Raw genomic sequence first — 23,121 nt, forward strand, 5'->3', positions numbered from 1 at the left:
ACAGAACTGCTTGTCTAAACCAGGATATTTATTAATCCACACGTGGTAAGATAACAATCAGATACAGGGCAAGTTATCATGGAGTTTCGTTATACTCCCCTGGAACTACCCCTGCGCATGACTGTCCTCATTTACGTCTTAAACCCTTCTCCGGATCACCAGTTCTGAGTGCCTTGTCACATGACCACCGTCTTGACTGCATGGTGGATCTGTACCGCCACCTGCTGGTTGGAGGTCGCACCACCAACTATTTACAATATTGTTCACAGGCACATCACCACAGCAACCTACTGAATTCCTCGTTCTCTATGAATCAAAGATTCATGTCCATGAAGCATCCATGGATCAAAATTGATAACAACAAAAATAATGGGGAAGTAATTGAATCAAATGAAGGACCCTTACAATATATGTAAACACAGAAATGCAAAAATGTACACATATCATCACATTCTGTCGGAGTCTCTCCCCCAATTTTGGCCCAGATGGTTCCCCCTCCCTCTCCCATCCCCCCCAGTCATGTGTCTTAGTGTAACCTTCCCCAGTATTCCCCGTCGCCCCCCCCCACCCCCATCAAGCCGGTGCCTTACGACCCCTTTCCTTGCCCCTGTCTTGTTTTTACCCCTCCCCACAATTGAACCACTGCCCTACAGCACATTACAACCCACACCTGCCTTTCTGCTGGTTCTGTATATAGAATCGTGCCTCTGTAATCCCACTTTAAGGTGAAGTAGAACATAGAACATAGAACAGTACAGCACAGAACAGGCCCTTGGGCCCTCGATGTTGTGCCGAGCAATGATCACCCTACTCAAACCCACTTATCCACCCTATACCCGTAACCCAACAACCCCACCCCCCTTAACCTTACTTTTTAGGACACTACAGGCAATTTAGCCTGGCCAATCCACCTAACCCGCACATCTTTGGACTGTGGGAGGAAACCGGAGCACCCGGAGGAAACCCACGCATGCACGGGGAGGACGTGCAGACTCCGCACAGACAGTGACCCAGCCGGGAACTGAACCTGGGACCCTGGAGCTGTGAAGCATTTATGCTAACCACCATGCTACCGTGCTGCCCTTTGGGGGGTCTTTGGGTTGTACTTCCTGCAAAGGTGGCACAGACACCCTCAGGGTAATGTCCAACCACCTTCAACTGTTTCATCAATGACCTTCTCTCCATCATAAGGTCGGAAGTGGGGATGTTCACTGATGACTGCACAATGTTCAGCACCATTCGCGACTCCTCAGGTACTGAAGCAGTCCATGTCCAAATGCAGCGAGACCTGGACAATACTCAGGATTGGGCAGATAAATGACAAGTAATAATTGCATCACACAAGTGACAGGCAATGAACCATCCTCTCTTGACATTCAATGACATTACCTTCACTGAATCCCCCACGATCAACACCTTGGGGGTCACCATTGACCAGAAACTGGACTGTGCCAGCCATATAAATACTGCGGCTACCAGAGCAGATCAGAGGCTGGGAATCCCGCAGTGAGTAACTCACCTCCTGACCCCCCAAAGCCTGTGCACCCTCTACAAGGCACAAGTCAGGAGTGTGATGGAATACTCTCCACTTGCCTGGATGAGCGCAGCTCCAAAAACACTGAAGAAGCTCGACACCATCCAGGACAAAGCAGCCGACTTGATTGCTCCTCCTTCCACAAACATTCACTCCCTCCACCACCGACGCACAGTGTCAGCCGTGTGTACCGTCTACAAGATGCACTGCGGTAACTCCCCAAGGCTCCTTGGGAAGCACCTCCCAAACTCACAATGGTGACCCCCCCCCCCAAGGATGTTGATGAAAAAATGAAAAATGAAAATCGCTTATTGTCACGAGTAGGCTTCGAATGAAGTTACTGTGAAAAGCCCCTAGTCGCCACATTCTGGCGCCTGTTCGGGGAGGCTCGTATGGGAATTGAACCGTGCTGCTGGCCTGCTTTGGTCTGCTTTAAAAGCCAGCGATTTAGCCCAGTGTGCTAAACCAGCCCCTTCATGGGAGATCCTGTGAAGGTAATGCCATTGAATGTCATCTCGAAGGACAAGGTCAGCAGCCACATGGGAACACCACCCCTTCCAAGTCACACACCACCCTGACTTGGAATCATATCATCGTTCCGTCACAGTCGCTGGGCTAAAATCTTGGACTTCCCACCCTAACAGCACAGTGGGTGTACCTACACCACATGGGCTGCAGCGGCTCAAGAAGGCAGCTCTCCACCACCTTCTCAAGGGGCAATTAGGGATGGAGAATAACTGCTGATCTAGCCAGCGAAGCCACAGCCCATAATAAAAAAAACATGTTTTTATTGTATAGAGGATAAGATAAATGTTGTTTATTGTAGAGGGAATAACATACAATGTGCATATTATATAGAAATAAACATAGATAGTCCATATTCTACAGAGGATAATATATGCAGTTTATATTGCAGTGCCAATTGCATAAATAGTGCATATTATATACAATAACATACGGCACATACATTATAGATAGGATTTGAAATGCTACATATTATATAGAAAATATCATACTATGTATTTTATAAAGAATTAATTAACTTAACAAGTGACACTCATTGTAAATATTACAAGCCATAATATAAGTATATAGGTAATAAACAAATTGTCATTGGTGCTTGTAAACAGCACTTGCATCACAATACTTAATCATCAAGGCTCAGTTTGGCTCCTCCATCCAGGATCACTCAACTCCTGACCTCATGACAACCTTGGTCCAAACTTGACAAAAGAGCTGAACTCCAGAGGTGAGGAGAGAGTGACTGCCCTTGACATCAAGGCAGCATTTAACCGGGTGTGGCATCAAGGAATCTTGGCAAAACTGGAGTTAATGGGAATCAGGAGGAAATCTGTCCGCTGGCTGGTGCTATACCTGGCGCAAAGGAAGATGGTTGTGACGGGGACATCACCGAAAGGTTTTCTCAGGGTAGTGACCTAAGGCCCAACCATCTTCGGCTGCTTCATCAATGACCTCCCTTCCAACGCGAGGTCAGATGTGGGGATGTTCGTGGATGACTGCACAATGTTCATCACCTTTCGCAACTCCTCAAGTCCTGATGCAGTCCCTATTCAAATGGAGCAATACTTGGACAATATCCAGGCTCGGGCTCATAAATGGAAAATATCGTTTTCACCCACATAAGTGTCAGGCAATGACCATTTCTAACAAGAGAGAATCAGACCATCGGCCCTTGACATGCAATGCCATTAGCATCACTGAATCACATTGTCAACATCTTGGAGGTTACCAGTGACTAGAAATTGAACTGGACCACTGTGGCTGCAAGAGCAGGTCAGGGACAAGGAATGCTGTCATGAGTAACTCACCCCCTGACTGCCCAGAGCCTGTCCACCATCTATAAGGTACAAGTCAGGAGTGTAATGGAATACCCACCACTTGCCTGGATGAGTGCAGCTCCAACAACACTCAAGAAGCTCGACACCATCCAGGACAATGCAGCATGGCTTGATTGGCACCATACCCACAAACATTCACTCCCTCCACCACCAACGCACAGTGGCAGCCGTGTGCACCATCTACAGGTTGCAAAGCAGCAGCTCACCGAGGCTCCTTAGACACCACCTTCCAAACCCACGATCTGTACTACCTGGAAAGGCAGGGGTAGCAGATGCTTGGAAACAGCTGGAGGCTCCTCTCCACGTCGCTCACCCTCCTGGCTTCAAAGAAAATCCTGGAACTCTCTAACAGAACTGTGGATGTACCTACACCACATGGACTGCAGTGGATCAAGATGGCAGCTCACTCCCAACTTCCCACGGGGGCAATTAGGGATGGGCAACAAATGCTGGCTTTGCCCGCGTGTGCCAGCATCTCATTAAGGAATAAAGTGAGAAAACGTCTGTGGGAATGTGCTGGAATACCTTCCATTGCCCAGATGAGTGTACTTGCATGCAACAACACTTAAGAAACTCAACACCATCCATGACAGAGCTGTCTGGATCCCAAACCCTGGAATTCAGTGCCTGGCAGTACCTACCCGCTCGGACCGCAATGCTCCAAGAAAGTGGGGGCATGCCACCATACTCCGAAAGGCAACGAGAAGTGGACAACACATCCTGGCTTTGCCAGCCACACCTGAAGGTCAAGAATGAGTTTAAAAATAAGGCAATCCACACTTGGTATCAACTTAGCCTCATTCGGGGCAAATTACTTTTTGGAGCAAGTGATTTTTAATTGTTTGGACCGGCTCATAAACCTCCCCTGGGGTTTTTAAATCAGAATCATGAAATGCAGGTCGCAAATAGGCATGAGAAATGAATCGTGAGGTTTTGCACAGCGCCAGAATAATAAATACAGTGCATAAAACTCATTGAGAACTGAACTGGAACTGTTTTTTTTCATGTCACAGTCACCGGTATAGTTCCTGTGAGATGGTGTGGAGACAGATGCAGGGCAACCACAAGCCGAATGTAAGAACATGAGAAAGCGGGAGGGGAATGGGCCATTCAGCTCCTCGGACCTGCCCCACAATTCACTCAGATCATGGCTGACCTTTGACCTCAACTCCAATTTCTTGTCTGAACCCCATATCCCGCCGATTCCCTTTGCATCCAAAAATCTCTTGCTTTCAGCCTTGCATACGCTGAACCATTCTGGGCAGAATTCTCCATTTGGAAGAGTATGGGCTGGATTCTCCAATTGCCGAGATTGGCCGGAGAATCCATTTTGAATCTGAAATCGGGGGCGGCGCTGTTTTTCAGATGCTCCGCCCCCTCCAAAATGGCGGCGTCGATGAGTACGCCGCGCGCCGTTGGGACGGCCTCAGGACGACGTCACCTGAAGGCCCTCCCCCGACGCTCCGCCCCCCCCCCCCCCCCCCCCCATGGTCCAACTTCCCGACGCCGTGGATCACTTGTGGTCTGAGGTTTCGTCAACCACGCGTGGGGGCTGCAGATTGTGTCGGGGCGGAGAGCCGTTCCGTTGGCCGGTGGGGGCTTGGTGGGGGCTGGGAGGAATTGGTGGGGGGGGGGAGGGTGGCCAATAGTGTTCCGGGAGGCACTATCTGGCAGGCCAGGTACGTGTGCGGCCGGCTCCCTGTTGTGCGGCTCGACCGCACGAGGTCGCTGCCTTGCGCATGCGTGGTCCCGGTTCTGCCAATTCTCCATCCGTATCTGCAGGTGAAGCTGGGGGCTTCACTTGACGGCTGCTTGCCCCCCATTGGCCGCCGCATCGGGGCGGCAGCGCCGCCAACATTTTGGCCGTAAGACGAGACACATATTCCGGACACAGCCTCAAAATTGGAGAATACAGCCCTGTGTTCTCTCACTGGAGCTGAACTGCACCTGATTTGCGCTCCCTTAGCCATGCAAATTCCCGAAGGAACCTCGCCATCGGGCCGTCATTTTGAGCAGGCGACCTGATAGCGAGGTCTCAGGTCCGGGCCCCCCGCAACGCAATTCAACCTCCCCCCCTCGACCTGCGCCCCTCAGTCCTCGACTCGCCAACCAGAGGGAAGCAATCTCTCACCATCTATCCTTTCAGGCTTTCCCCAGAACCTTCTCAGTTTCACTGAGATCGCCTCACGCTTCTCAACTCTGCGGAGTTTAAGTCCGTGCTACTCAACCTGTGACCTTAAAACAATCCTCCCATTCCAGGGATCAATCTAGTGAACTTTCACTCTACTACCTCCAAGGCAAGTCTATCCTTTCTTGGATATGCACAGCCCTCCAAGTGTGGTCTTACTTGTACAATTGTAATAAGACTTTCCGACTCTTGTACTCCAGCCTCTTTGCATTAAGGGTTAACACACCATAGAATCCATAGAGTGCAGAGCAAGGACATTTGGGGTATCGAGTCTGCACTGACATCGAAAAGAGCACTTCAAACAGGCCCACAAACCTGTCCCATCCCCACAACCCCATAACCCAGCCTAACCTGCAAATCTTTGGACACTAAGGAGCAATTTAGCATGGGCAATCCACCTAACCTGCAAATCTTTGGACACTAAGAGGCAATTTAGCGCAGCCAATCCACCTAACCTGCACATCTTTGGACACTAAGGAGCAATTTATAGAACATAGAACAGTACAGCACAGAACAGGCCCTTCGGCCCTCAATGTTGTGCCGAGCCATGATCACCCTACTCAAAACCCACATATCCACCCTATACCCGTAACCCAACAACCCCCCCTTAACCTTACTTTTATTAGGACACTACGGGCAATTTAGCATGGCCAATCCACCTAACCCGCACATCTTTGGACTGTGGGAGGAAACCGGAGCACCCGGAGGAAACCCACGCACACAGGGGGAGGACGTGCAGACTCCACACAGACAGTGACCCAAGCCGGGAATCGAACCTGGGACCCTGGAGCTGTGAAGCATTTATGCTAACCACCATGCTACCCTGCTGCCCAAATTAGTGCAATTTAGCGCAGCCAATCCACCTAACCTGCACATCTCTGAACTGTGGGAGGAAACTGGAGCACCCGGAGGAAACTCACGCACACACCGGGGAGAAGGTGCAAACTCCGTACAGTCACCCGAGGCTGGAATTGAACCCGGTCCCCGGCGCTGTGGGGCAGCAGTGCTAACCCCATCATGGGCTAACCTTCCATTTATTTTGCCTCTAATTCTCAGTTAGGCTAGCCACTCACCGCATTCAGTAGTTGGCCAATGATTGCTTGCATACAAACTCATTTGACCGCATCCTTACCTTCCTGACCTGCACGGTAAGCCAGGTCCCCCAGCGGAACCCACGCACCCCCCCCCCCCCCCCCCCCCCCGGGAGCCTGAGTCCGCAGGAGCATCCAGAACTCAGTTTCATTAAGAGGACATCCTCACTCAAGATGTAACAATTTGCATTTATTGGTTGTTACGGTTATCAAACGGCAGCACAGCGGCCCCGACACGTCAAAGAGCAAAAATACAGTAGCACGTTCGCAAAATTAAAAGCATTCTGTCAAACCCAGAGGAGGCGATTGTTGAGCAGAGCCCGAGCGAATGTTCTGGAATCCTTCCCAATTCAGCTTCATGCTCAGGAGTGGCCTGATCGGAAATAGCTCGATTGTTAGAGGAGTTTTTTTCCCCCCCCCCAAAATATTCAATCATAAATACAGGCGCCGGAATGTGGCGACTAGGGGCTTTTCACAGTAACTTCATTGAAGCCTACTCGTGACAATAAGCGATTTTCATTTTCATATCTGTGCGAATTTTCACTTTCTGCCATCGATTCATGGCAGATCATCATGTTGCAAAATAAACACTTGTTGATATTTTCAGACTTTTTTTTTACACTGATTTAACATTTACATAATTTAACTTGAAGTCTTTACGCAGTCGCCATCAGCATGATTTTGTTTCGTTCGCCCCCCCCCCCCCCCCCCCCCCCCCCCCACAATGGGCGACATTTACACCCCCCCCCACTTTGCTTTGCTCCTGCCTGTTATTTTTATTGGCCCTCACGGCCAATTTCCCAGGTTTATAAAGTGCTACTCTGAAAACAGACAGCAGCTTTTTCTCCAACTCTCCCCCCCACCAACAGCCCCCCCCCCCCCCCCCCACCACCACTCATCCCCATATACCCCGACCCCCTAATCCAAGTCTATGGAGATGCAGCGACACTCCTTCACCAGCTGGATCCGCCGACGTTTAGACGGGGGCCGGAGCCTGGGGCAGTTGAAAGTGACGGTGACGGCGTTGAACTTCTTGGGCTTGCAGAAGGAGCAGGAGCGGAAAGGCTCGCCGCCGTGCTCGTGGCTGGGGATGTAGAACGAGTTGCACTGCCCGTAGCAGAAGCGGTTGACGACGGTGCGGCTGGCGCAGCCGTCCTCCTTCAGGGTCTGGATGAGCGGGTGGGACTTACACCAGTCCCGGCGCACGTTGCGGCGCTCGGTGACGGGCAAGGCGGCGTGGTTGGAGTCCAGCGTGTCTTCCTTCTCCTTCGCCTTCCGCGGCCGGCCCAGGTGCGCTTTCCCCGGGGAGGGCACAGCGCCAGGGGCTCCCACTCGATCAGCAGCCTCTTCACTGTACGAAAGTCCAGAGATGATTAATAAAGCCAGAACACTGTAAAACATCCTGCAAAAAGAACAGAAAGAACATTAGGGAGATTGATGGGAGCAGCATTTTGGGCACCGAAGAGGAGGGGGTGGGGGGCGGGGGGGAAGGGTTGATTAGTTGTGTGCTGATTAATAAGCTCACGTCAAATTACTTCTGAACTCTCGTTTTAAATCAGTACATGAAGGAATCCTACTCAAATTCGTTAAGAACTGTGCTCCAAGTTATCTGCCCAGAGAATAGTCAAACCAACTCCCACTGAAAGGGACGTTCATTGTCGTATCGATTTATATTTCTCCCGCTCCTTCCGTTTGGAGGTCTTGGCGGTGGGGTGGGTTAGTGTCCCTGCCCAGAAGCTCCAACCCCAGGACTCGATGGTCAAGGAAGGTGTGTCAAACAGGCTGATTAGCAACCTGTTAGTCCTTCCAACACACGCCAATGACTGACAATAAGAGGGTGGGGGGAGATTCCTGGTCAGCCGAGCGATGGAAAGAATGTTGGAGCCTCTGCCATCACCATCCAAAGCTCCAGACTGCGACATGCATGCAAAGAGCCGCGGGAACTCTGTGAGTGATCTGTGTAACATCCCACCAATGCCTCCCATTCGCCAATGATGACGAGCGTTTACATTGGCTATTAATTTGGCAGGATGGCCACATAGCATCTGGAAGGATGAAATGAAAATTAAATGAAAATCGCTTATTGTCACGAGCAGGCTTCAATGAAGTCACTGTGAAAAGCCCCTAGTCGCCACATTCCGGCGCCTGTCCGGGGAGGCTGGTACGGGAATCGAACCGTGCTGCTGGCCTGCTTGGTCTGCTTTAAAAGCCAGTGATTTAGCTGAGTGATAGGATAATTGCAAGGAAAGGTTGCGATAATGACCGATTAGGACTGGTGACTATAAGCAGGGTCTTAAAACAGATAGAGAGGTGGGGAGGCTTAGAATCATACAGTGGGTGCAGCACAACAGGAGTCCGTTCAGCCCCTCACGCCTGTGCTGGCTGTCGGCAGGAGCAACTCACCTAACCTCCCCCCCCCCCGCCTTTTCCCTGTCGCTCAGCACCACTTTCAATATCCAATCCACTTTTAAAAGCGTCAGTTGAATCGCCTCCACTACACTTTCTGGCACTGTGTTCCAGACCCTACACAAGTCACCTTTGTCATGTTATTCATAACGTGGGGGGGCTGGTTTAGCACAGTGGGCTAAACAGCTGGCTTGTGATGCAGAACAAGGTCAGCAGCGCCGGTTCAATTCCCGTACTGGCCTCCCTGAACAGGCGCTGGAATGTGACGACCAGGGGTTTTCACAGTAACTCCATTGAACCCTACTTGTGACAATAAGCGCATTGTGTTATCAACTGCTTTCCAAATCTGCTCTACCACCTTCGATAATTTCAGTGGTTCCTCCGCTCCTGCACTTATGACTTATTAATAGTCATTTGGTGCATTGCTGACAAAAGACATTTTGTTGAACTTTCCATCCTACATTCATCAGGACAATTCGCACGAATAATAATGTTCGGGGGAATAACAATTTTATCTTGTATGAGAGGAGAGAGTGCTGATTGGTTGGAAGTGCACTGAGATCGGTGTAGGCCATGGAGAACGCACCAGTAGATGGCAACTAACAGTTAACTGCCAAGCATTGTTTGAAAATTTGCATTGAAAATTTAAACCAGGCAGCTTGATCATGATTGGTCAAGGCATTACCTTGAGGAATAAACCAGCGAATGGCCATCACTTATTTTGTTCAGCTGATGTTCCGGTTCGGGCCACACCAACATCTTATACAGTTTTCTCTAAATTGCCTTGCTTTTGTATTTTCTGTTTATATGGATAAAAAATGTGTTATCAACTGCTTTCCAAATCTGCTCTACCACCTTCGATAATTTCAGTGGTTCCTCCGCTCCTGCACTGCTTGGGCAACGGACAACCAGTGGCGGAGTGACTAAAATGAGGGATGCACATGAGGGACAAAATTAGAGCAGTACAAATATCTTGGAAGGTTATGGGGCTGGAAGAGAAAAAAGAAGGAGGAACGCGTCACGTCGCAGAAAAGATATTCGAATTCAGGGCTGAGAATTTCATAACTGAGGCTTTGGTGGATTAGGAACCACAGAGGTTCAGTGAGTGAGGGAGTGCAGTGGCTTGCTCTGGGTTAGGATAATAGCGGCATCGGGCAGCACGGTGGCGCAGTGGTTAGCATTGCTGCCTACGGCGCTGAGGACCCGGGTTCGAATCCCGGCCCTGGGTCACTGTCCGTGTGGAGTTTGCACATTCTCCCCGTGTCTGCGTGGGTTTTGCCCCCACAACCCAAAAGATGTGCAGGGTAGGTGGATTGGCCATGCTAAATTGCCCCTTAATGGGAAAAGGTAATTGGGTACTCTAAATTTTTTTTTTTAAAGGATAATGGCGTCATTATTGGTGTGACAGCTGGCGGAATTTAAATTCAATTCATTCAAACAAAAATCTGGCATTGAACACTGGTCTCAGTAATAGTGACCATGTTGATTGTTGTTTACAAGAAAAACCTGGTTCCACCGACGCCCTTTGCACAAGGGAAATCTGCCGCCCTTACCTGGCCTGGCCTACATGCAATGTGGGCGATCCTTAACTGCCCTCTGTTATGGAGCAGGGTTTAGAAAACTCCAAAGTATATCATGGAGTTCACCTGATCGACAACTGTTTATTGATTTTGGTGATGATGAACACAAGAGTCTGCCTTTCAGGTGTTATTCAACAGTGTTCTTAGATGTCTTTATCAAAAAAAACAAGTCTCATCCTACGAATTTAGTTAACATTTGTGCAGACAGACACAGTTAGCATTATTATCAACTACAAACATAAATACCCCACACAGCTACAGTACTCTATGTATAACCCTTAATAAATTCCCCCCATTAACTGTTCCAATTTAATAACAAGAGACCATAAACCAGTGCCCCCTTTTTCAAAGGTGTGGCCCAGCACACAGCACTCAAGACCTGGTTTAGATGCTCTTGTTTCCTTTCCAAAAATGCAGGTTTGAATTTCGTCCAGAAAGCAATTATTTCTTTTAAGTTGTCAAGTCATCTGAAAACAGCTTTTTAATGACATAGAACATAGAACATAGAACGATACAGCGCAGTACAGGCCCTTCGGCCCTCGATGTTGCACCGACATGGAAAAAAAAAACTAAAGGCCATCTAACCTACACTATGCCCTTATCATCCATATGCTTGTCCAATAAATTTTTTAATGCCCTCAATGTTGGCGAGTTCACTACTGTTGCAGGTAGGGCATTCCACGGCCTCACCACTCTTTGCGTAAAAAACCCACCTCTGACCTCTGTCCTATATCTATTACCCCTCAATTTAAGGCTATGTCCCCTCGTGCTAGCCACCTCCATCCGCGGGAGAAGGCTCTCGCTGTCCACCCTATCTAACCCTCTGATCATTTTGTATGCCTCTATTAAGTCACCTCTTAACCTTCTTCTCTCTAACGAAAACAACCTCAAGTCCATCAGCCTTTCCTCATAAGATTTTCCCTCCATACCAGGCAACATCCTGGTAAATCTCCTCTGCACCCGTTCCAAAGCTTCCACGTCCTTCCTATAATGAGGCGACCAGAACTGTACGCAATACTCCAAATGCGGCCGTACCAGAGTTTGGTACAGTTGCATCATGACCTCATGGCTCCGGAACTCAATCCCTCTACCAATAAAGGCCAACACACCATAGGCCTTCTTCACAACCCTATCAACCTGGGTGGCAACTTTCAGGGATCTATGTACATGGACACCGAGATCCCTCTGCTCATCCACACTACCAAGAATTTTACCATTAGCCAAATATTCCGCATTCCTGTTATTCTTTCCAAAGTGAATCACCTCACACTTCTCCACATTAAACTCCATTTGCCACCTCTCAGCCCAGCTCTGCAGCTTATCTATGTCCCTCTGTAACCTGCAACATCCTTCCGCACTGTCTACAACTCCACCGACTTTAGTGTCGTCTGCAAATTTACTCACCCATCCTTCTGCGCCCTCCTCTAGGTCATTTATAAAAATGACAAACAGCAACGGCCCCAGAACAGATCCTTGTGGTACGCCACTCGTAACTGCACTCCATTCTGAACATTTCCCATCAACTACCACTCTCTGTCTTCTTTCAACTAGCCAATTTCTGATCCACATCTCTAAATCACCCTCAATCCCCAGCCTCCGTATTTTCTGCAATAGCCGACCGTGGGGAACCTTATCAAACGCTTTACTGAAATCCATATACACCACATCAACTGCTCTACCCTCGTCTACCTGTTCAGTCACCTTCTCAAAGAACTCGATAAGGTTTGTGAGGCATGACCTACCCTTCACAAAACCATGCTGACTATCCCTAATCATATTATTCCTATCTAGATGATTATAAATCGTATCTTTTATAATCCTCTCCAAGACTTTACCCACCACAGACGTTAGGCTCACCGGCCTATAGTTACCGGGGTTATCTCTACTCCCCTTCTTGAACAAAGGGACCACATTTGCTATCCTCCAGTCCTCTGGCACTATTCCTGTAGCCAATGATGACCTAAAAATCAAAGCCAAAGGCTCAGCAATCTCTTCCCTGGCTTCCCAGAGAATCCTAGGATAAATCCCATCCGGCCCCGGGGACTTATCTATTTTCACCTTGTCCAGAATTGCCAACACTTCTTCCCTACGCACCTCAATGCCATCTATTCTAATAGCCTGGGTCTCAGCATTCTCCTCCACAATATTATCTTTTTCTTGAGTGAATACTGACGAAAAATATTCATTTAGTATCTCGCTTATCTCCTCAGCCTCCACACACAACTTCCCACCACTGTCCTTGACTGGCCCTACTCTTACCCTAGTCATTCTTTTATTCCTGACATACCTATAGAAAGCTTTTGGGTTTTCCTTGATCCTACCTGCCAAAGACTTCTCATGTCCCCTCCTTGCTCGTCTCAGCTCTCTCTTTAGATCCTTCCTCGCTTCCTTGTAACTATCAAGCGCCCCAACTGAAACTTCACGCCTCATCTTCACATAGGCCTCCTTCTTCCTCTTAACAAGAGATTCCACTTAGATACATAGAACAGTACAGCACAGAACAGGCCCTTCGGCCCTCAATGTTGTGCCGAGCCATGATCACCCTACACAAACCCACGTATCCACCCTATACCCGTAACCCAACAACCTCCCCCTTAACCTTACTTTTATTAGGACACTACGGGCAATTTAGCATAGCCAATCCACCTAACCTGCACATCTTTGGACTGTGGGAGGAAACCGGAGCACCCGGAGGAAACCCACGCACACAGGGGGAGGACGTGCAGACTCCACACAGACAGTGACCCAGCCGGGAATCGAACCTGGGACCCTGGAGCTGTGAAGCATTTATGCTAACCACCATGCTACCCTGCTACCCTTCTTTGGTAAACCATGGTTCCCTCGCTCGACCCCTTCCTCCCTGCCTGACTGGTACGTACTTATCAAGAACATGCAATAGCTGTTCCTTGAACAAGCTCCACATATCCAGTGTGCCCAACCCTTGCAGCCTACTTCTCCAACCAACACATCCTAAGTCATGTCTAATGGCATCATAATTGCCCTTCCCCCAGCTATAACTCTTGCTCTGCGGGGTATACTTATCCCTTTCCATCACTAACATAAAGGTCACCGAATTGTGGTCACTGTCTCCAAAGTGTTCACCTACCTCCAGATCTAACACCTGGCCTGGTTCATTACCCAAAACCAAATCCAAAGTGGCCTCCCCTCTTGTTGGCCTGTCAACATATTGTGTCAGAAAACCCTCCTGCACACATTGTACAAAGAACGACCCATCCAATGTACTCGAACTATATCTTTTCCAGTCAATATTAGGAAAGTTAAAGTCTCCCATAACAACTACCCTGTTACTTTCGCTCTTTTCCAGAATCATCTTCGCCATCCTTTCCTCTACATCTCTAGAACTATTAGGTGGCCTATAGAAAACTCCCAACAGGGTGACCTTTCCTTTCCTGTTTCTAACCTCAGCCCATACTACCTCGGAAGAAGAGTCCCCATCTTGCATCCTTTCTACCACCGTAATACTGTCCTTGACTAGCAGCGCCACACCTCCCCCTCTTTTGCCCCCTTCTCTGACCTTACTAAAGCACCTAAACCCCGGAACCTGCAACAACCATTCCTGTCCCTGCTCTATCCATGTCTCTGAAATGGCCACAACATCGAAGTCCCAGGTACCAACCCATGCTGCCAGTTCCCCAACCTTATTTCGTATACTCCTGGCATTGAAATAGACACACTTCAAACCACAGACCTGAACACTGCCGCCCTCCTGCGAAGTCAAAACTGTGCTCCTGACCTCTCTACTCTCAATCTCTCGCACCCCAAAACTACAATCCAGGTTCCCATGCCCCTGCTGAATTAGTTTAAACCCCCCCAAAGAGTACTAACAAATCTCCCCCCCAGGATATTGGTGCCCCTCAGGTTCAGATGTAGACCATCCTGTCTATAGAGGTCCCACCTTCCCCAGAAAGAGCCCCAGTTATCCAGAAATCTGAATCCCTCCCGCCTGCACCATCCCTGTAGCCACGTGTTTAATTGCTCTCTCTCCCTATTCCTCATCTCACTATCACGTGGCACGGGCAACAACCCAGAGATAACAACTCTGTTTGTTCTCGCTCTGAGCTTCCATCCTAGCTCCCTAAAGGCCTGCCTGACATCCTTGTCCCCTTTCCTACCTATGTCGTTAGTGCCAATGTGGACTATGACTTGGGGCTGCTCCCCCTCCCCCTTAAGGACCCGGAAAACACGATCCGAGACATCACGTACCCTTGCACCTGGGAGGCAACATACCAAACGTGAGTCTCTCTCGCTCCCACAAAATCTCCTATCTGTGCCCCTGACTATTGAGTCCCCAATTACTAATGTTCTACTCCTTTCCCCCCTTCCCTTCTGAGCAACAGGGACAGACTCCGTGCCAGAGGCCCGTACCCCATGGCTTACCCCTGGTAAGTCGTCCCCCCCACAAGTATCCAAAACGGTATACTTGTTACTCAGGGGAACGACCGCAGGGGGTCCCTGCACTGACTGCTTCTTCCCAGTCCCTCTTACAGTTACCCATCTATCTCCAGTCTTTGGTGTAACTACTTCCCTGAAGCTCCTATCTATGACCCCCTCTGCCTCCCGAATGATCCGAAGTTCATCCAGCTCAAGCTCCAGGTCCCTAACACGGTTTTTGAGGAGCTGGAGTTGGGTGCACTTCCCACAGATGAAATCAGCAGGGACACTGACGGCGTCCCTCACCTCAAACATTCTGCAGGAGGAGCATTGTACTGCCTTCCCTGACATCCCCTCTAGATTAAAAAAAAACAAGAAAAAGAAAAAGAAAGGAAGAGCTTACCTGATATTACCTCAAACCCTGATCCCGCTGAAAGGTAAGCAAATTTAAAGGCACTCACTCACCTTCACGACAGGCCCCTGCTCCCGCTTCCCAACCACCGTGGGGTGGGGGGGTTGGTTAGAGGAGGAGGTAGGGTGGAAAACACTCACAAAGTGTTTCGGGTTTAACTGTCACTTGCCAACAGCCCCTCCACAAACCACCTTCAACTTAGGCTGACCGCACTGCACGTATGCAAATTTCCCCAGAACAGCTGATCAGTAGCTCTGCTCTGCTGCCCTCTGCTGGTTGCTTGCCTTTACTCAAACTCCTTGGGTCTTCTTCGTAGGTTCACCTTCAACTTAGGCTGACCGCACTGCACGTATGCAAATTTCCCCAGAACAGCTGATCAGTAGCTCTGCTCTGCTGCCCTCTGCTGGACGATGCAGAGACACTTCTTTTGAACCTGTGCAGAACAAACCAGTGCAAACCCAAAGCAAAAGTAAACCTGTAGCCACCTGGGGTGGCCACTGCCCAACACAAAATGGAAGATTACAAAGAATGCAGGGAAAATGGACATGTTGCAAAAGCAAGCAGCTTGCAAAAGCATTTGTGTGTTCTGACTGCTGCAGAAACCAGACAGCACTGTGAAAGAAAACAAGTTAGCATACTAATGAGGCGATACCCGGTGATTCCCAGGTACAATGGAAACAAGTTATCTCTAATCGCAGCAGTGAATAGAAGGCCAGACTTCTCGGCGCCAAGAGAAGTCCAAAACAATAAGCCCCAAGTACCGCCCAGTGATCGAGGGACTGCCCCGTTATTGGGGAAATGCAAATCAATCGATTGGGAAGAGATCCAATCGATTGCGAGTGTATAGAGGATCCGCCCAGGTGAGCGCGAGACCCTGGGAGACGTATAAGACAGAGACCCCGACCCCAGCTCTCTCTCTCAGCCAGCCTCTCCTTGACCAGCTCTCTCAGCCGGCCCTCCCAACAAGAACACCTTTGTAGCAGCTTTCGAACTTGACCACGGAGAGGAGAGGCTTGGTCAGCAGCCGCCATCAAGTAAGTGTCATACAACGCACGCTACGAGAGTAGACACTCCTGACCCCTTTAGTCCACACCGACTGGAAGCCTGCGGATCCAGGACAAAGCTAGAGGCCGTTGTTCTCTGATCCGGCAGTTCCCTTATTCCAGATAAGTATTGGCCTGTTAGTGGTAGGATTAGCCTAGTCTTTTAGTTTTATATGCATGATTAGTAGATAACTGTATTATAATAAACGTGTCTTGTTTGAACTTACTAACTGGTGTATGGAGTTATTGGTCTGAACTTGAACTTGAAACTTGTGGCGGTATTTTAACGATACCTGGCGACTCTAGAGCTAAGGAACGAAACAGAGCCAAATTGAATGTAAAGCACACTCACCCAGAACGAGCAACAAACCTCACTCCCATGCCCACAGCCCAGCTCCACTCACACAGTGACATCACTGAAGCCATGTGATAAGACAAAAAACATTTCTTAAAGGGACACTCCCATGGCATATGTATAACCCTTAATGAATTCCCCCTCAACTGTTCCAATTTAATAACAAGATCCCATAAACCAAAAAAAAGCCTTTTTACCAAAAATAGAAGGTAACTATAATCATTGGGTTTCCTCCTTGGAATAACTCTTTAAAATTGAAAATAGGGAGACAGGCCAAAAGACTTCTCTGTCTGAGTCTACAGCAGCCAAATGTGAAAACGAAAGCAAAAACGCAGAGCCATAAACCAGCCCCAAACCCAAAGCGAAAGTAAAAACCAACTCCCAGAGCCACAGCCCAGCTCCACCCGCACAATGACATCACTGAAGCCATGTGATAAGACAAAAGCATTTCTTAAGGGGAGACTCCCACCACACCTCCCAAATGGCCGAGCTAGCCACTCAGTTCAAGGGATGGGCCACAAACGACGGCCTTCCCCATGACGGCCGCATCCCGCGAAAGAAAATAGAAAATTCCTTCCGGAACACCCACAAGGGAGACCGTTTCAAAGAATTTCGCCATTCGCTGTGGTGGGATTGGAACCCCAGAGCGTTACCCTGGCTCTCTGGATTACTGGACCAGCGACAATACCGCAGGGCCACCGTGACAATACCGCAGGGCCCCCCCCCCCCCCCCCCCCCACATGACATCAATGCAAATGTTAACTTTGGAAAATTACATTTGAAGTTTTCAAGGACAAGTTTGAGACTAGGGATGCTTTTCAGTTCAAAGTGAATTGGGCCAATGGCATAAAAATATATTCAAGAGCCACGGAAAATACAACAAAAGGTCTCAAAGCAAAAATAAATCAAAATAGGGCAGCATGGTGGCACAGTGGTTAGCATTGCTGCCTACGGCGCTGAGGACCCGGGTTCGAATCCCGGCTCTGGGTCACTGTCCGTGTGGAGTTTGCACATTCTCCCCGTGTCTGCGTGGGTTTCACCCCCACAACCCAAAGATGTGCAGGGCAGGTGGATTGGCCGCGCTAAATTGCCCCTTAATTGGAAAACATAATTGGGTACTCTAAATTTATAAAAAGAAAAAAAAAGAAAACTCCTGAAAACTGACTTTACAGCTGACCAGGTGACTGGGCTTAACTTTTTATTGTTTAAAAATCGAGGTAATTGCTGGGAATTCCTGCTTGCTGTTCCTCAGGCGGGTCTTTGGGGGGGCAGATTGGCATGAATTAGTGAGGAAATTTGGGGGTAGCGCGATTATGGTGTGATGCACTTGCGGCCGGAGTATCCATTTTATGTCGGGAATCTGCACCCAGTCCCGACCACACGGGCTGTGGGTACTCTGTGTGCTTCCAAGCTGGCTCTTCGAAACAAGCTCGCTGGAACGTGATTTGCAAGACCCACAATGAAACCCGCGATTTGTTCCCTTTGCTTATTTGTAACGTGTCTGTCGCAACCCATGAGACACGAAGCGGGAGGTTTGAACAGATTTATTCTAAACTCAGAAGTAAATCCGCACTCTCGGTGCCCATCCTGAAACGCCCTTTGAGAAGGTGGTGGTAAGCCGCCTCCTTGAACCTCCCTATGGTGTAGGTGCACCCACAACGCTGTTAGAGAGGGAGTACCAGGATTTTGACCCAGTGACAGTGAAGGGAGTGGATGTTTCATCAAGCGGGGCTGCTCTGTCCTGGGTGTGTTTTTTGAATGTTGTTGGAGCCGCACTCGTCCAGGCAAGCAGATTCCATCGCACTTGTGTCTTGTAGGTGGCGAAAAGACATTTTAGTAATGTTGCAGAATGTTCACCTTTTGACCTGCTCTTGTTCCCACAGTTCTTATGTGGGGTCAGTTAGTTCAGTTGGCTGGATGCGATATGGAACAACGCCAACAACACGAGTTTAATTCCCGTGCCGGCTGAGGTTATTCAGGAAGGCCTCGCCTTCTCAACCTTACCCCTTGCCTGAGATTTGGTTGACTACCAGTCAACACTCTCACAAAAGGGGAGAGCAGACTATGATTCTTGGAGGCTATGGCAACTTTGATTATCATTTATATGGTGAGTCCAGATGAGTTGATGGTAACCCCAGGATGCTGATAGTGGGGGATTCAGCAATGTTACTATCATTTAACATCAAGGGGCGATGGTTACATTCTCTCTTGTTGGAGACGTTCATGTCACTTGCATGGCACAGATGACCTTTGCCACTATTCAATGCCGGCTTTAAGGATGCCTGGGATTTGCCACATAGGGACAAAGACTGCTGTGCTGATATGCATCACTGTAAATACACAAGGGGTTAATGTAAATACATGTAGACTAGCTGGACACTAGAGGGAGCACCAGAGACATCATAACATACAGACAGTCAACCAATAGGCCAGTAAGGTAGGACATGACCAATGGGCATTCACGATACACACAGAGGTGACACTACCACAGGAGGGCATTACACCAACCCATATATAAGGACTCAGCACACATGATCTTCCTCTTTCCAGTGGAGACTCTTAGTGAGTGCATACAGGGTTGATTGAAACACATCACACCCACCACGTGGATTGTAGCAGACTGGTTAGTCTGAGTAGCTATAGTAGGATTAACAGGAGAGTCGAATCCAAGTAGGAGAATCATTAACAGTTTAATAAATGTGTTAAAGCTATCTCCTTTAACTATTCCTTTGTCAGAGTGCACATCAAGGAAGCAGCTTATGCTACGTCAAGAGCATAACAAAACAATTGCTTCAGTATCCTTCGGTATAGCTTTGATTTTAGGAATACAGAAAGTCAGAGAGATCTGGGCATGCAGGTCCACAGGACTAGGTAGTCAAGAAAGCACACAGAATGCTTGCCTTCAGTGGACGGGGTATTGAGTATAAAAACTGGCCAGTCATGTTACAGTTGTATAGAACCTTGGTAAGGCCGCACTTGTAATATTGCGCACAATTCTGGTTGCCACACTACCAGAAGGATGTGGAAGCTTTGGAGAGGGTGCAGAGGAGGTTTACCAGGATGTTACCTGGTATGGAGGGTGTTAACTGTGTGGAGAGGCTTGGACTGTTTTCATTAGAACGATAGAGGTTGAGGGGTAACTTGATAGAGGTTAACAAGATTATGAGGGGCATGGATAGAGTGGATGGGCAGGCATTCTTTCCCAGGGTGGAGGGGTCAGTCACCAGGGTTTCGAGGAGATGTGCCGGGGAAGGTTTTTTATGCAGAGGGTGGTGAGTGTCTGGGACGCGTTGCCAGGGGAGGTTGTGGAAGCAGATACATTAACGGCGTTCAAAAGGCATCTTGACAAACACATGGATAGGATGGGAATGGAGGGATGCGGCACAAGGAAGTGCAGAGGGTTTTGGCAAAGGTTGGTATCAAGACCGGTACAGGCTTGGAGGGCCGAAGGGCCTGTTCCTGTGCTGTATTGTTCTTTGTTCTTTGTTCTATGACCGAACATTGTGCAAGCACCAGTGCAGCAAGTATCCTCACTTCCGACCTTATGATGAAGGGATGGTCACTTCCTAACAGCGCTGTGGGTGTACCTACACCACATGGACTGTAGCGACTCAAGAAGATGACTCAGCACCACCTCTTCAACGGCAATTAGGGATGGGCAGAAAATGTTGGGCCCAGCCGGTGATGGCCACGTCCTGCGCAAACAAATTAAAAGTTGGCTATTGACCGCTCTCTGAATTTTCCCACCCTGCCCTTGTGACGCCTGCGTTGGTGGGGGACCTAGAAAACCCTGCCCTTTGAGTCCGACCCACTGCTGAAACACTACATATCGCTGAACCCAGAGTGAGGAAATGGGGTTTTGCCCCCCCCCCCCCCGCCCCCGGTTATGTCATGCCAGGCAGCACAGTGGCCCCATTAAATTCCACCCCTGGAAGTACAGGGCAAGTTTGCAGAGAGCAAGAAGCTCAGCATGCATTGGGGAGGGCCGTAGCTAATAGCAAAGATGATAATGCCCACATCACTAGATGAGGGATAAGGATTGGCAGTATCGGAGTGAATGCTCTGTTGCCAAAAGCACCGCCCGTTGTGTGGAGTCAGGCAATGTATACTGAGTAAGGGACACGAGTATGATGTGTTGGGTATGCTGGGTCTGCGAGGACTGCGTTTACCAGAGCAGTGATTGAGACAGGCTGCCAACATTTGTTGAAGTACAACTCTATTTTATTTAGCTATGAGCTGTTAAACATACTTGCACTGTGGGTTGACACTATGTTAGGTTGACTGGAGACCTGAGGCTAACCTGACCAGACTATACTGCTAGCACATGGTAGATGTTCGTGTTGTTGCTCACGGGCTCTGGCTGTCTCAGAGGCTGCATCCCGAGAGAGCGGGAAAACTAGTGCCCTCTGGCTTTATAGTGGCCGTGTCCTGTCTGGTGATTGGCTGCTGTGTTCTGTGTGTTGATTGGTCATTCAGTGTGTCAGTCAGTGTCTGTCTATGCATCACCATATAAGTGTGTGTATATTATGACAGAGTATAGCGGTAATATTACTTGATTAGTCATTCCAAACTAATGCTCCAGAGACTTTGAGTTCTCCTCAGGTAAATCATTTTCACGTTGTGAATATATGATGTGCCATCAATTAATCACAAGACGAGTAGTGAACGAAACTGAGGCTTTAATGAGCTAAACAGAAAGCCTCCTGGCCTCTGACCCAGAGCTGGGGCAGGGACAAAGGTCAGCCACCTTTATACCGAGCCCGAGGGGAGGCGGAGCCATCAGGCAGTGGTTTACCACAATACATGTAGTACAGGAACAGTTTACCACAATACATATAATACACTAACAGTGGTTTACCACAATAAATTATAATTTAGATAGCGGGGGGGGGGGGGGGGCACTGTGATTACTAGTCTCTTTGAGAAAAGGTCTTTCCATACGGACCTATCAATTAGGAACGCGAGGAGACCACCCGGCCCATCGAGCCTGCTCCACCATTTGGTAAGATCATGGCTGATCTGATTGCAACCTGAAACTACACTTCTGCCTCGTCACCCACTTTCTTATCAAGGATCTATCTAGTTCTGCCTTAAAAACATCGGAAGATTCTGCTTCCACTGCCTTTCGAGGAAGAGAGTTCCAGAGATTCACGATCCTCGCTGAGTGAAAACGTTTCTCCTCATCTCTGACTTAAATGAGTGACCCCTTATTTTTAAACAGTGACCCCTCGCTCTTGATTCTTTAACAAGAGGAAGCATCCTCTCCACGTCCACCCTGTCGATACCCCTCAGGATCTTAAAGGTTTCGATCACGTTGCCTCTTACAATCCAGTCTGTGCAGCCTTTCCTCATAAAAGAACCTGCTGATTCCTGGTATTAGTTGAGTAAACCTTCTCTAAACTGCTTTCAACGCATTTACATCTTTCCTTAAATAAGGAGACCAATACTGTGCACAATACTCCAGAAGTGGTCCCATTAGTGCCTTGTACAACTGAGGCATAACCTCCCTACTTTTGTATTCAATTCCCCTCACAGTAAACGATAACATTCTATTAGCTTCCTAATCATTGAATTTACAGTGCAGAAGGAGGCCATTTGGCCCATCGAGCCTCAACCGGCCCTTGGAAAGAGCACCCCACTTAAGCCCACGGCTCCACCCCATCCCCGTAACCCAATAACCCCACCCAACCTTTTTGGACACAAAGGGGCAATTTAGCATGGCCAATCCACCTAACCTGCACGTCTTTGGGCTTTGGGAGGAAACCGGAGCACCCAGAGGAAACCCACGCAGACACTGGGAGAATGTGCAGACTCAGTACACAGTAACCCAAGCTGGGAATTGAACCTGGGACCCTGGAGCTGTGAAGCGACAATGCTAACCCACTGTGCTACCGTGCCGCCCTAATGACTTGCTGCGCCAGGATACTCGCCTTTTGCGATTCATTCACTCGGACACCCAGATCCCTCTGTGCTCCAGGGCTCTGCAGTTTTGTTGCGAGCCACCGCTTTAAGCAGTGCTCAATTCTTTAAAAAGTGAGAAACGAAAGACTAGTTCATGACCACGAGATGCCGAATAGTGCTTTGCAACAAGGTAAATATTTTTAAGGTGGCATCACTATTGTGATGTCGGAAACACGGTCATCAATATGTGCACAGCAAGATCCCACAAAGAGGAACGTGATAGTGGCCTGTTGAGCTGTAATGTCGAATGGGGAACGAGTATCAGCCAGGATGATGGAGGGAACTCACCTGCTCTTCTTG

General features: G+C 48.8%; 1 protein-coding gene across 1 annotated transcript in view; it reads right to left on the reverse strand.

Annotated features, from left to right (window-relative positions):
- Positions 1 to 7,587: 7,587 nt before the first annotated feature.
- LOC119958011 (gremlin-1-like) overlaps positions 7,588 to 23,121 on the reverse strand; it is a 123,198-nt gene continuing 107,664 nt past the window's right edge. The window contains exon 2 of the mRNA XM_038786270.1: positions 7,588 to 8,074. Coding sequence (XP_038642198.1) covers positions 7,591 to 8,073 — 483 coding nt within the window. The 5' untranslated portion in view covers position 8,074 and the 3' untranslated portion in view covers positions 7,588 to 7,590. The remainder of the gene's footprint in view (positions 8,075 to 23,121) is intronic.

The sequence above is a fragment of the Scyliorhinus canicula genome, chromosome 27 (genome assembly GCF_902713615.1).
Source record: "Scyliorhinus canicula chromosome 27, sScyCan1.1, whole genome shotgun sequence".
NCBI classification, from domain to species: domain Eukaryota; kingdom Metazoa; phylum Chordata; class Chondrichthyes; order Carcharhiniformes; family Scyliorhinidae; genus Scyliorhinus; species Scyliorhinus canicula.